General features: G+C 49.1%; 2 protein-coding genes across 2 annotated transcripts in view; one reads left to right on the plus strand and one right to left on the minus strand.

Annotated features, from left to right (window-relative positions):
- Positions 1-13,113, minus strand: part of LOC120952306 (otoferlin-like) — a 30,043-nt gene extending 16,930 nt beyond the window's left edge. Inside the window, exons 1-6 of the mRNA XM_040371583.2 lie at positions 13,016-13,113; positions 6,712-7,337; positions 6,242-6,300; positions 3,068-3,254; positions 2,830-2,897; positions 1,662-2,404 (exon numbers count right to left, since the gene is read on the minus strand). Of these exons, the coding sequence (XP_040227517.2) occupies positions 1,662-2,404; positions 2,830-2,897; positions 3,068-3,254; positions 6,242-6,300; positions 6,712-6,790 (1,136 nt within the window). The 5' untranslated portion in view covers positions 6,791-7,337; positions 13,016-13,113. The remainder of the gene's footprint in view (positions 1-1,661; positions 2,405-2,829; positions 2,898-3,067; positions 3,255-6,241; positions 6,301-6,711; positions 7,338-13,015) is intronic.
- Positions 1-15,362, plus strand: part of LOC120958800 (ras-interacting protein RIP3) — a 230,308-nt gene that overhangs the window by 192,899 nt on the left and 22,047 nt on the right. The window lies entirely within an intron of this gene.

Here is a 15,362-nt window from a genome sequence, read left to right on the forward strand (position 1 = left end):
TGGCGCCCGTAGGGTGTGCGCGTGGGCACCGGTTCGGAAGGCACGCTTCGCCCCAGCCCGCCACTCCACGACGCACAGTCGAATGAGCGAATGAAAGAAAACAAAACCTCAAACGTCATCTTGAAGCCTAGGCACGGCGCTATCTATTCACTTGGAGCGGCACCGCTAATTGAATAGCTCCATTCGTGCAAAAGCACAGACAGGCATCACAAAACAAAGCGTAATGGTAGTGTTTGCGCTACGGATGCTATGACGCGATGTTTGCGTTATTTGTTCTCTGCCTGGCGAGGAAAATCTCGCTCGTCATAACAAACGGCTCGCCCTCGTAATGAATTAATTGGATGCGTCGTGTTGCAACTAGTGATGGGCACATTGATTCAGAGCGAGCGAAGAGCGAGTGAAGTCTTGGGTATGTTTTGAGTTACTCCAGAGAGTTAAATCATTCGTGAGAGTAGTAGCTTTTTCGCGAGATAAATTTCGAGCTCTGCAAACCACAGTCATTAGTGAGTAATAACTCTTTCATTCTTAATGGCTCATTTAACTTTTCTTAGTAGCTTATAACTTTCTCAAAATTAATTAAATGATTCGTGAGCTAAATAACTCTTTCAGGAGTTTAATCTGGATGAGTTATTGAGCTCTCAGTGCCAAGCTTTGACTTTTCGTAGTGAATAATAAATCAATCATTATTCGAATGACTCTTTCGAGAGTTGAATTGAGAACAAAGATGTCTTAACTCTCAACTCTCAATGTGAATGATATATTCGGGAATGAAATAACTCCTTGGGGAGAATAATGTGACTTAGTTATTGAGCTCTGCGTGTTAACTTCAAAACAGTTGAGTTTAATTCAGACAAATGATTTAAATATTTTTGGTGGCTTGCAGCTCGCTCAAAGTGATTCAAATCATCGATGCGCCAAACAAATCTTCTTCTTCTTCTTCTTCTTCTTTGGCTCAACAACCGTTGTCGGTCAAAGGCTGCCTTTACCTCTTGTGGGTTTGGCTTTCAGTGACTAATTGATTTCCCCCCCTCCCATAGCAGGATAGTCAGTCCTACGTATGGCGGCGCGGTCTATTTGGGGATTGAACCCATGACGGGCATGATGTTAAGTCGTACGAGTTGACGACTATACTACGAGACCGGCTGACAAACAAATCCTACCGGGGTTTAATTTCATTCACACTATCTAGCAACTCGTTTAAAGTGAATTGAAGCAATCGTGAGTTCTATCAGTTTAATCCCAATGAGTCATTTGTCTCATCCGTGTCCACTAGCAACTCTTTAATGGTGAATCAAATGATTTGTGAATCACCTACCTCCCTAGGGAGGTAAATTCTCGATGGGACTTTCATTGGTACAAGAGTTAAAGAGTTATAACTCTTTTCGCTCGTTCATGAGACAACTCTCTGTATCGACTAGCATGTCTCTTTTAGTCAGTTCAATCAATTCTTGAGTTAAATCACACTACCGAGGGTATTACCAGGGTAAGATTAACCGCTCCATATCGATTCACCCACGGTAGCCTTCTATAACTCCTAGCGAGTGAGCTGATCGATTTAATTCCCTATGCCCTCTCACTCATTCACGCTGCTGATGTTGCCATTCCCCATCACTAGGTACCAACTGCTACGACCCTTTTCCGACGGTCCCAGCATCACTTACTTCTTCAGCTTCTCATTAGCGGTTACATCCTCGCCGTCGCTGGACGCGTTCGAGTGGGTACTGCACGTTTGCGATACGTTTTCGCCGCCCGCCCGCCCATGCGTTGGGCTGTCCGCTGGTGCCGCCGGCTGCCCCTCGCCCCCCTCGAACCCGACCGACCGGCCGGCCGGTCCCTCGCCACCGCCCTCCGCCGCCGGTTCGGGCTGTACCCGCGTGTAGTCCGTGTCGCCGATGAGCGATTTGCCCTCGTCCTCCGTGCTGCTGGCGGTGCTTTCGCGCGACGACTGGCGCGACCGCCCGAGCCGCATGAAGTTGCGCACCGTCCGCAGCGTCACCTTCTTGTCGGCGAGCGAGCGCGCCGGCCGCACGGACGCCTCATTGTCGGACGAGGCGTGGTCGGCGGGGCCGGGCGACCGGGCCGGCGGTGCCCGTTCGCCGAGCCCCGCCGACCCGGAAGACATGACGCGCTTGATGATGTTCGGTTTCCGGTCGCCCCCGTTGCTGGTGCGGCCGGGCCGGCGCTGGCCGGCCTGACCACCGCCGGACGGGCCCGCCCCGTCCACCCCCTTGCCCTGCGTGATGCTCTTCTCGAGGTTGGCAATGTTTTGCTCGATGTTGAGCAGCATCTGCTGGTCGTCGTCGATGCTGGACTGCTGGTGGAGCGAGTGGACGACGCGGGGCGCGTAAAAGTTGCCCGACTCGTCCTCCGGACTCTGGTAGTACACGTCGAAGCTGACGTATGCCTACCCGGAGGGGAAAGATAGAGAGAGAGAGAGAGAGAGAGAGAGAGAGAGAGAGAGAGAGAGAGAGAGAGAGAGAGAGAGAGAGAGAGAGAGAGAGATAAATCGCCTAATGTCAACGCCGGCAGCCCGCCTGGTACCGTTTGAGCAGCAAGGCAAAACACAGCAAAACAACAGCCACTTCCAATACTTTAATTATTTGCTTTCGAAGAAAAATGGCCCCAACCGGTTGTCAGTTGAAATGGGAACGTGCTGTTTTGCTTCGTGAGCGTGGCACGTTCCCGGGTGGGTCACGGAGACCTCCCCCGCCATCCCGGTAACCTTTGCACTGTTTCCGTGTTGCTGCCCCACTGTCAAGCGGTACGCACGGGCCACGCCGGTCGCCATATTAAAATGCCATCCGAAAAGCCGTCGGGGCCCATCCTTACATCGATTGGCTTGTTGGACAGGTCCACCAGCCGGTCCTCTATCCGCAGCCGGCCCTCGTGGATGAGTGCTGTCGGTGGGAGGGCGTGCGAGAGCAAACGAAGGAAGGCGAAGCGCGCCCGTAATTAGTATTAAATTGTATTTCAGCAGCACGGCGACAGCTCCGCCGGAGCCACATCCGGCTGGAGAAAAGGGGGAACGGTTGGAAGGAGGGCGGGTTGGAGAACAAATTAAATTTACCTTGCGCTAGCATGACGAATCGGCCGATAATTTTCGTGCTGCTGGTGATGCTGCCGCGGCTCGAGGGCGTCCCGGACCCCGACACGCCGATCGCCGTCTTGAGCAGGATCTTGGTCGTCTGCTGCCGCAGCTCGACCGTTATCGTTTCCGTCTCGTCCGCGGCCCGGGCCAGCGGCCAAATGAAGCTCTAAACACACACATACACACACACATAGACACACAGATAAATAGAGAGACAAAATGGAAAAATCCCGATCGGGACAAATGATTAGATTCCTGTAAGGTGGGGCTTTTTTTGTGCTGTTAAAGGCGGGTATGTTGACATTCTCGGTTTTTATCGCTATCGCTGTCGTCGGCGGCAGAGTTGACCGGTGAAAGCTTTCCCAGAACAAAGGCGGCCTGGGTGGGGGGGTGGGGGGTTGGTCGGAACATAAAAATATAATTTTTCCCAGGCGAAGAATGTAATGGAACCGCACCGATGAAAGCCACCGGCTCTAATTGCGATGAGCAATGCCGGCAGCGTGCGACACACTGAAAAAGGTACGACGGGATGTCACTAGAGGGAACACTGGAGGCGGGAGGAAAGGGGGAGATGGAGCCTTTTTCCCCGGGTGTAAAAATATCCACCGGAAAGGGCTCCATTTCCTTTTCCAGCAGCAGCAGCGTTACACATTGCGCCCGAACCCGAAAGGTTAGCGTTTGGGTCGTCGTTGCGGTACACACAGTGGGAGCAATTGCTGTAAGTGTACCCTTTTTTACGACTTTTAGATGGCAAGCGTTTGTTACTGGTTCCATTTTACCGGCCTGGGCTACCGGGAGCCTTTGTAGATAGAGCGGTAGACGGGCAACCGGCTCCTGCAAGACCGGACGTGGATCGTTTCCCATCCGGTGAGACCGTTTCTGTGTACACGGGAAGGTAAATCTGGGGAAGTTTTTTTAAACGGCTAATGTCAGAGAAGAATAAGCTGAAGGATGTTTTATATCCCATTTGCTTTTTGTAGATTCTGGGGAGAAACATTCTGAGGAGATTCTGTTACATCATCTGATCGATGCAGTCTTCCTATTTTTATTATTCAATTGATGAACTTTGAAGTTTAAAAGGTTACGACTCTGTGTCTCAATTTTGAAATTATGAATCTCACTGTGCTGTAGGATAACTACAGGAAATGGTCAATTTGGTTATTTGTAGGTTAAACGACCTTGCGCTAGGAGTCACAAAATTGTCAATAAATAGATTTTTAATGTAACTACAGGGGGTTTTCAAGCACGTTTCCGAGGATCCAAGAATTTCCAACTTATTGTTGAATATGTTCCCTTACTCGTTAAATGATGGATACAGTAGAATATCAAAATATTTGTGAAACGGTCGTAACAGCCCGATGAAATCCTTGTCAGGTGCTCTAGACTTTCACCAAAAAAGAGTACACTTCACCACGAGGGAATACATTTTCTGTTACATTTCCGTAAAGGTCAAATCTCACATGTCACATTTCCCGGTTCAACATTGCTGTCAGTGACATTGTATCATTATTTTTTGGTCCCGCTTCTCATCGGCTTCGTGTGCTTTTGGCGACCGAAATTATGGCTAATGCTTGCCCGAAACAAACAAAAACCATCGTGTGCCGAAAGCGTTACTTCTGCTCTTTACTTTGTGCGGCAAGCCAAGTCGTTTGGTTCGGGGGAATTTATGAAGCGTCTGAACGTCTCACCAAATGGGAAACGGGTTGAAAACGACTAATTTGACACTGAAGATAGGATGTGCACTGAGGGTCTATAAAAACCGCAAACTGAAGGCTGTGTTGTGTGAGGATCTATCCTCATTAGTGATGGGTAGAGTTGGTAAAAATCCGGAGCCGACTTCAACTCTACTCTGGAAGATCCAGAACCATGCGGAATCGTCTGGAGTCGTCCGGAGTTGAAGTCATCCGAAGTTGAAGTCAGTTGAAGTCAGAGCAGGTTTCATCCGGAGGCGGAGTCCGTTTTTTCCGAAGTTGGAGTCCGTTTCATGCGGAGTCGAAGTCGACCGGAGTCGGAATCGATTGGCCTGTTGACGAAGGGCACGAGTAAAGCAAAAGGACGAAAAAACCAAACGATATGAAATGTCAGCCCGACACTGACGGACTACTCCAATTCCAGTTTGATTCTGATTCCGGTCGACTCCAATCTATAACGACCCCGAATGATTTCAACTCCGGATGACTTCGACTCCAATTCCGGACGACTCCAACTTCAGACGACTCTGACTCCAACTCCGGACGACTCTAGACGACTCTGGGCAGAACTAGTTATTCTGATTTTGCCGGAGCCAGAATCGGACTTACAATAACCGAAGTCGGCCGGTGTCGTGGATGGCGCCCCAGACAACGCTTCACTAATCCTGATGGTTCTATCCATCACTAAGAAATGAAAGATGCTTTTATTACTGCCAGCGCAAAACGCTTCTATTCAGTTAAGAAGGCCACAAATTGGCTCTAAGCACTTGATGGTCGCTTCAGAATCTAAAAAAAATTATAAATATAAAATTTCTGTTACTTAAAGACATCTCACAGACAAACAATAATTGCTATTCTCGAAAGAAAAAAAAGATTCCCTCGAGCTGTATGTATGTATCGCTCGACATTTGCAATTCCGTATCTTCAAACGAACCAGATGCCCTCGGGGCGGATCGGGCTGCGGCCTCCGAGACGATGCCAAAGTCAATAAATTATCCTCAATTTTCCCTCCAACTCTGTGAAAGCTTTCGCAAAACCCAAACCCAGCGAGCAGGAGCAGTGTTCCGATTAAAACTTTCCTAATTAATAATCTGCCCAAGTGTGCCCCAAACTTGGCAAGCGCAGAAATCAAAAGGTTAACAGTATAAACGATTGAAAGATAAATTGCGTTATCATATTTTCCATCCTCCCCTGCTCCAGCACCGGTCCGTTGTGCCGGTTTTACTAGTTGATAAACTTTTCAACCAACGTTTTGCATCTGTGTATCGGTGTCATTTGTGGGTGGGGAGGACGCATTATGGGCCCGCTGGGTGCCCGCTGCTTCTCGGCACTGTTAATCGATGTTCGACATCATTAGCGTGACGTGGGCTGCCAACCAACGGCAGGATGCGAGTCGGTATCTACGCCGCGTAACGAGCAAACAAGATACAGAGCAGATCGGCACTGCGAAATGTGTACTTGCCTGATTGACTTCGACGAGCTCCGACCCGCAGTTCAGCTCGGTGGTCGTATGCGCAACACCTGCAGTAGACGCGTGGGAGAGATGGAAAGACAAAATGAAAAAAAAGCCGTTAATACACAGAGAATGCAATAATCGATCAAATGGAATGGCCCCGCCGCTAGTGGTGAACTATTCGTACGCTTTTTCTTTTCTCCGCTGCCAGCTCGCTGTGGAGTGGTTGAAGAGTTGAATTTCCCAATTCCCCAGGAACAAAAAAAAAAACAAAACTGGATGTCGAAAGACTTCCACGACAAGGACACAAGGTACAAAGCAAAGCCCACTGGAAACTTTCCTTTTTCCTACAGGGAGGCATCCGTTTTCTCATAAAACTTTCAAACCCCAAACTTTTGCCCCGCTGGCCCTACTCCTAACCCGCACAAAAAATCGGAGGTTGAACAGGTGGAAATAACCTCCCTGTGCCTGGTACTTACCCCGAAACTCGACCCGCCCGAGCAGATTCGCCTTGGGCTTTGGCAGCTGAAACTTGTTAATTCGCACCGTCAGAGACATCTTGGGGGCCAAAGGGTGTCCTTCGCTATTCACTTCACTTTCACTCTCTCTCTCTCTCTCTCTCTTTCTCTCTCTCTCTCTCTCCCTCTCGCTCGATTACAGTCGTCCGAAGATTCTAGCAAACCCCCAGCCAGCTGGTAAGTCGTCTTGTCGCGGCACTGGTAGCGCAAACTTTCCGCCAGAAACTATGGCCACTAATTGTCCATTGCTGTTGGTGCTGTTGGTGAGGGTAAGTGCACAAACGAGGGGGGGAGGGAGGAGGGAATAACGTTCCGCGCACAGGCACACACAGGCAGTTGTCTATACGGAAGGGCACCTGCCTCTCCCCAGGCGTTGGTGATATGTTGGCGAAGAGTTAAAGCTTTGGTTGTGCACGGGCGGCCATGTCGCGCAGGTGGTAATTGGGCACTGGGTTGGGTGAAGCGGGTGAGGTTGATTTACGCCGGAGCTGGAATTAAGCAATCGGTGCGATGCGATGACATCCCTTTTTGCTGGGGGGAGGGGGGGTGTGGTCCACCGTCCTCTGTCCTATCTCCTGAATAGGGCGCTGTGAAGAAGATTGAAGAGTTGCAGAGAATTAATGGAAGAAGACACGGTTCGCTGGTGTGCAAATGTTGTTGGGTAAAATGGAACAGCAAAGAAAAATAACTTTGCCCAATTGAAAATAAATCATTTTCGAGAAGCACGTAGCTCCATTTTTTTTTTTCGTTGGAGCGTTGGGCTTTTGCTTCTAGCTCTGTGAACATTTCCCCAAAATCTAATTCAAGTACAACGCGTGCAACAAGCGAACGGTAATCAATTTAATACATTCACATTCACAGTCCGCTGGAGAATCCCTCCCCCCCCCCCCCCTCTTTATCTCTCTGTTTCTCTCTCTCTTTTTCTCTCTCTTCCCACGCTTTTGCTTCTAGGAACTCCCCAAGAACTCCCCAGGAGACAAGTTGGAAGTTTGCAGATAAACGTCAGAAAAATTCTACCCACGTGTTGGGCACCGCTCATATCACCTTTCATATCTCATAAATTCTGCCCCGGTACCGGGTTATACGGAAACGTGATTAAATCGTGCTTAGTATGAGCACACACATGCACATAAGCACACGTTTGTAAAAGAAGAAAAAAAGCCTTTCGCCGAAAACGGCGCACTGGGCAAAGCTGGGCCCAATGTTGGCTGGAGAAAACCGTCCACGGGTACGAACGACCCCTCGCAGACACATACTCTACGAAAAAGGACATTTCGTCCCCTCCCCCTCTCTCCCGCATCATCCTCAGTGTACACGAGTAATTGAGTTTTCAGCCAACTTCATTTCGGCTGTAAAATATACAGAAAAGCAAAACCCGTGCGGTAGATAGGGAAAAAGGGACACTTTACGTGACGTCCCACAAGAACACACGTGGCCACACACAATGTAACACACGGCCTGGTGTAGTAGAACGTGACATGTCACCGTCTCGGACAGATACACACAGACACACACACACACTAACATACCCCGAACTGCTGGCTTGGGGCATGGGAAAAGGTCGAAAGCGAAAGGTCGAGCGAGTGTCGACAGGGGCGGTAGGTGATGACCCCGAACGAGTATGGTGTGTCATTAAAGTGCGAGCGCTGCCTGTACTTGATCAAATTTGCCTTTCCAACATTCACACACTCTCTCACACACACACACACACGGCAGCCCATCATTATCCTTCCTTGCCCGCTGACCCTGGCCTGGTGCCTAACTGGTGGAAGCCTCCGCATCCTTCCCGGAGGCAGCACTCCAGCAGCTAATCCACTGGATCGAAATTGGATCGCTCCGGCCCTGGCCGAGACCTCCGGGCCGGGCCTTCAAAACCAAAATGTCACCGCCCCATCTCCTTGTCCGCGTAATCCTGTGCGCAAATAAAACATCAATGCGGTAAATGCGTAGGCTGCCCGACGACTACCCGACTTCAATCACCCTTGCGCCATAAAAATAACCCCTCCCGCGAATAACCCCTTTCTCCTAAAACGCACGGGTGTGAGATGTTTTCGTTTTGCTGGCCCTTTCCCCTAGCGGCACCCGACCCGGTTGGTTTGTTGTTCCTTTCGGGTCGCCCAGGAAGCAAGGCTGCAGCCTCTCTAATGGACTCATTTTATTTACACAGATGAGTACAATTGAGCACGTTAAAAGAAAACGGACCCGGGCCCGTGCTGCCACGAGACAAGTGCTGGCCGCCCGGCCCTCCTGGCAGCCGCGGTCGGCGTCCTCGGTCCAGCTGCGAAGCACAATCAAAGGTCCGATTGTTTGGCATCCTTCGCAGCACTGCTCGCCGGGCGCAGGGCAGGAAGTTGCCCGAGCGGACGTGTTTGTGCTGCCGTCATCTTCCGGGGACTTGGGGGTGGTGGAGAGGTTTAAAAGACGTCAGACGGGAAGTTGGAAAAATAAAACTATATGTATCTTGCAAACGCTTCTTTGCTTGCATTCTTTTTTTTTTGTTTTGCGCTCTTCACTTCAGTTTTTTTTTTCTTTTACAGCGCTGTGTGAAACCCTTTGTCACTGCACACTGTTGCCCTCACCCAGACCCTGCTGGGGCGACCTTTGGCACACGCCACAGCAGGCCATCTCATATGGTTTTTATGGAGACTAATCTTTTCACCCAACTGGATGGCGGGGATGGGGGCTAGAGAGCGCTTTAGTCAAGTCGGGCGGAAAGGCCTGGTCGGCAAGAGGAAAGCTTTTCGGCGAAAGACCAGTGGGATTGTATGTAGGTTAAGCTGCTGACGGATTTTTTCCGCTTCTTCATCCGCTGACAACAAACAGACGACGAAGGCAACAACAAAAAAAAATAGGAATGCGACAGAGCTTGTTTGTTTGTTCTAAAAATTCTACCCATTGTAAAAGCAAGCGGCGGATGCGCATCCCCGTATTTTCCATTTTTATGCACATCAACAGCAGCAGCACTCTTCTCGTATGCGGCAAATCGAGAAGAGGTAACACTGTACAGTGCAAGAGCGCACTCACTGTGTGAGCGAGCGCGAGGGTGCCGAGAGCGGCACAGAGGTGAGCCCACTTGACAAGCTGCTCCACACGCTCCCACACAACCACACACACACACCCCCACCGCACATGTAGCGCCGCAGAGAGAGAGAGAGAAAGAGAGAGCGCACGCCGAGGGATGCGAGAGTTCAGCCGCAGCAGCAGGGCTGAAGAGTCCTTTCGGATGGAGGCGCGCGCGCTACAGGTAGAGTTCGGCGTTCTCTCGCCTCTTCGGTCGCCGTTCGGCGTGTTGCCGTCGTCGTCGTCGTTTTACCGCAGTAAACGGTGGCTCTCGAGTGCGCGTGTGTGTTTACCGGCTGCGATTGGGATGATAATTGCTGGCAGTGGTAGCAGCAGCAGCAGCAGCAGCAGCAAGATAAAGCACCAATGGCTCTGTTCAACGTCCTTCCCCTCCGATTAAAAGTACTCCCAGCACCGCGGTGCACACACACACACCGGCATCGGCCGAATCTTTCCGCAATCAATAATAACGGAATAGAGGTTCAGCTCGAGCCGCCTGAGTTATTTATTCACCTTTAGGGCACCACCACCACCACCACACCGTGTCAGCTAACGTGTTGCTCGTTCGTGTAGCGATCGGTAAGCAGGTGGTGTACACATTGGTGTACACACTGCTGCTCTCGCAGCCGGATCGATGTCCCCCGCTGCCGTGTCGCTGCTGTACAGCCGGGACCAGTTGAATGCTGCTGCTGCTGCTACTGCTGCTCTGTGTGCGAATTTGTTGATTGTGTCCGTACAAACGCGCGCGTGCCTTGTTACCGCCTTGTTGCCACGCTCTTAGTTTGACAGATCTCGTCGCGTCCATTCATGCGTTAGCATCCGGATGTGACACGACCGTGCCGTTCGAGCCATTCTGCGGCATCCACATTCCTAGCGCAGCCTGCAATAGGCACACACACCAACACACAGAAAGACATTGAAATTGCCATCTACCCACTGCAGCATTCGTTGCTCGTGCAGGACCGCAGCAGAGAGGCTTGAGACGCTGTACACCCGGTAGAGGACCCAGCGTGTTCACCTGCGCCCCGAAAAATACACAAACACACACACACACAGCCAACAACACCCACCGAAACAACGGGCTTCCACGAATTCTCTAGCTCTTTGTTCTCGGTTGTCGGGGATGCTTGTCTTTCCCGACCTGCCGGTACAAAAGTCGATGACAAATGCCAAAGTCAGACAAAAAGGTGCAATTTGCCTTCAACTTCTTCTCGAGCTGGGACGAAAAACGGGAAGCGCACAGTTAGCCAAGTTTTGTGGCACTGGCTTTTTTTATTTTGTTGTGCCCTTAAGCTCTAACTTTGCTGTCCTTCTGTTGCTAGTGCTCTGTCTGACCTCTTGGGTCTAGGCACTAACTTTTCGAAACAAAACAGAACAGAGGCTCTGGCGGTGTAGAAAACCAAAAAATACGCCACAAAAGTTAAAGTCCGCAATGTTTTGCGTAAGAAAGTTTCGGTTGGTATTTCCCAACTGTTCCCCGTCCCAATCCGGATGACACATCTTTACGAAAAAAAAACGGATAAAGAACGTCCGCCCAATCACTCTTCCAACCTGCCGGTGTGATAAAATCATCTCGCAGTGCGACAATGGTGATAAATGGTTGGCTCGGTCATCAAGGTGAAATGCGGAAATCCAATTCCACGCTCTTCCAAAAAACAAAATGCCCCCAAAAAGCTGTACAAAGTGAAAACCAGAGCCACCAGGACAACAGGTAAAGCACTAAGAAATTGCACTGATTAATCACTTGATTTCTTTTTTTTTTGTGGTTTTCGAGCAGTTCCAGCAGCATCTCCAACTCCCCAATTTCCGACAGCGAATGTCCGCTGGGAAGAAGGATCGCTTTTTTATGCTCCCTTCGCCCTTACTCTACTGCCTGCTGGTATAATTCGTACCATCTAGAGTCGATTGGGGAAAATCGTTTCGATAGCAGACGACTGCCTTCCCTCCCACCCCCCCTCCCTCCCCTGCGACTGGTTTTCAATTTTCGTTTTCGCCAATTTCTCATTTACTGCGTAGCCGCGAACGCTTCAAAAGCAAGGATCGGGATAATTTAATTTACCAAAAAAAAGCGAGATGAAGAAGCTTGTAAATAATATGGTCATGGGTCAATCTGGTGGGGGCGCTTGCCAGCAAAATAAATCTATCCACCCCAAAAAGCATCATTCGCATTTAAAGACACACACATACACTCACCAAGCAAGCGAAGGATCTGCTGGGAGTCGAACTTTCCACCATTATCCTGCGTTAAGGATCAAATTAAATGCGAAGCGTCGGGAGAAGCCACGCGCGCGCTTTGCAGGCACCTCATTAAAGCGAGCTGGAGAACGTGGCAGAGTTCAAATTCCCAAATCGCCACAAAAGAACCCTCCAATTGCCAGACGCGGTACTAAATTATGACGGTGCTTGAGTGCTAATTATAACCTTCAGGAAATAAAATAAAGTTAAATGAAAAAAAAAAACCGTCCACCACAGTTCAGACCTTGCCAACAGGGGTTTTGTTGGCGTATTTGAGCCCCGCAAGGGCGATTTGCAAAATTATTCACCATCAGATTAGGGTGGCGCACTAGTAGCTCCCATTAGTAGGGCCACACGCACACCCAGTACAGTGGTTTCGTGTGCAGAGGGCGCGCACACACACCCACACACACACGAAGGATCGATTTGGGGCGCAACTACGGATTGTGGTTATTGAGATATTTCAATTAAAATAAAACCCCTTCTCTTTATGCCCTCAAATGTTCCTTTTTTTTTTAGATATCATCGTAACTGTGTTCAATCAAAAGTCGGATGATTGAAAGACTCGTTTAAAGATCTCGACATTCCTTAATCCTGAAGGGAATCCTACAATGCTGGATCCGTAATAAGGACAGCCCCAGTTGGTTTTTGATTGCAGTGGTGTCGGATTTCTTTCGACGTTCCGTTCCATCGGCTGCTCCCCAGTTCGGAATCATTTCGCAATTTCCACATAGAAACTCGTCAACCAAGCCATCCGGTTACCCCTTAACAGACCGTTTTTAGGACGCTTAAACAACTCGCGTGTGATGGAAGGAACTGGATGGATGAGATGTAGGATACACACACACACACACACACACACACACATAGCTAAGAGCGAGTAAGAGCGAGTGAGAGAGACAGGGCGAGAGAGTGGAGTGAGCAGGATCTAAAATTACACTACCATAGTGGCGGAATCGGTTACGCTTACCTGTTGTCGGTCGGTTGTTAACGATCCGTTAGTGTATATATATATTTTCGGTTGTAGTCGCTGCTTGAATATGTGTGTGTGTGTGTGCGTATGTATGTACTCCCCGGAGTTACTCACTCCTTTTGTGTGCTTTTCCAACCCTGTTTTTATTTGTTCCTGCCTACCTGTTTGGCTGCGTGCGTGGTTTTGTGTAGTTGTTTTAGTACATTTTTTTATCGTCTGTTGTTTTTTTTATTTGTGTGTAATTCCCTGTTGCTTCTTTATCTCTCCGTCTCTCTCTCTCTTTCTCTTTCTCGCTCGCTCACTTGCTTTTCCCGTGTCGTGTTTTTATTTCTTCACACGCACTTAACTTCCACAGTAACGCTCGGTTTAGGAGTGTTACCCTTTTTTCTTTCTTTTTATTTGAGTTTGAGTGTACCTTGTGTGTGTGTATGTGGATGTGTGTGCTTGTCTGCTGTTACTTGTGGCGCTGTTACTAACAAGTGGGGAGTGCGAAGTGTTGCTGTTGCGCTAGCGCTTGAAGACGCTGTACCGTTGATTGATGCCTTTCAACACCCCGTGCGCGGTGCGTCACCTGGTTGTTGCGTGTTTTGCTGGGTCTGGTTGATGTTTTTGTTTGCGGTTGGTCGAGTCACTGAACCTCCTCTCACTGCCACCATCACCACCACTGGCATAATACACACATACGCACTAACCAAAACAACAGAACAACGAAAAAGGCAGACCACAGGACGCACTGTCACTCACTGCACCAGCGGAGCCGCGTCCAGGCACCAGCCATCCTCCCTGGGAGGGAAAGGACCACGCGACACGCAACGCACGGAACTGCCCTTACACACGGTAGGGGTTACCAGCAGAACCGTTTTCACCGGCACGGGCAACTGTGAAGGCGGAAGTTCCGCGTTCCTGGATGACCGCTTCGCACAACGATTCACTCAAAACTGTTCGAAGCCCGTGCGGTTCGCTTGCGTTGATGGTGTATCTGCAAGCTTTCACTGTAGTTCGTGCTCTTGTGCTCGCTCTCACTCTCTCTCTCGTCATCAGGAGCTCTTTAGCTACTCCCGATAGCACCATGGGCTAGTACTACAGAAAAGGGAAACAACTGGTTAACTAGCTAAAAAGGCGTGTTTTAGTGTAAAGTGAAACACAACATATTAGACTTTTTTTTTGCTGTTGTTTCGATGGATAATGTTATCTCAGAACAATGTTATCACTTCGAATGAACTTCAAAATCTGTGAATATTACTCTAAGAGAGATATCTACGTATAAGGGAGCACACCGTGAAATATCTCTGTTCGAATGAATGACGCCATTGGGAACATTAGACAACTGAAAAGCTCTTCAAGAAGTGCTCCATGAGACTTGCCGCAATTTTTGGAGCATATGAAGCTCCAATAAGACCTATTGGACCTAAAACAGCGTTTGTACAACCATTTACAAAGGTTGGAACCACGCATACTAAACCACGCGAACGTCCGGGAGGTCACAGTCCTCAATGTCGTCTGCAAGATCCTGTCAACTCAGCAAACTTCGGGGAGCCTTTGCTGCAAAGATCTTATTGGTAACTACGATGTTGAGTATTTTGAAGCCAGATCCTGCCCCACATCCGACAGTCGATATGCGGTACAATAGAACGATATGGGAGAGCATGTAGAAGAACCCAGGAATTTCTTGAAAAGAGCGAGCTCTTATATCTTGGGACGATTGTTACTGAAGGTTAGTGTTAATACTAAGCACTCAATTATCGTCATTATGTTCACCAACCACACCTAGCAAAATACGAAAACTATCATGAGCCTGCACATTTCGGACCCTCCTGAAATATCTCTGAACTCTTCAGAATGTCAAACACATAATTCCAGAAAAATACTTACTTCCTTATCCGGCGCTACAACCGCTTTGCGGCCTTGGCCTGCCTCAGGAGTGTCCGAAACCGTTCACGGTCTCGCACCTTCGTCTGCCAGTCTGTTATGCCGGCCTTCCAGAAATAATGAATTTCAACATTCTGAGCTGAAACATTCATTGATATCCCGTTAGTTCAGATGGTGGCAAAATGTGGGGACACTTGCCGAAGACACGCATCTCTTCTTACGGTCTTTGTTCGCCGTATCGTATCCGTCTAGATGGCTACCTTAAAATGCACACCACACCAGATCTATTGGTGAAATTCTTAGGCATGACTTTAGATTCTTCAGACAGTCCTGTAACTGTTACTGTAACAATAAATTTAATAGTTTTGGAACATGGTTTCATCTCCCGTTAGTGGCTTAACTCACAATCGAATTGAAAAACTTTGAAACACAAAAATATCCAACCCAACCAGTAAGCAGGAATTCCACCCTAGCC

Source organism: Anopheles coluzzii, chromosome X, assembly GCF_943734685.1.
Source record: "Anopheles coluzzii chromosome X, AcolN3, whole genome shotgun sequence".
In the NCBI taxonomy this organism is placed as follows: domain Eukaryota; kingdom Metazoa; phylum Arthropoda; class Insecta; order Diptera; family Culicidae; genus Anopheles; species Anopheles coluzzii.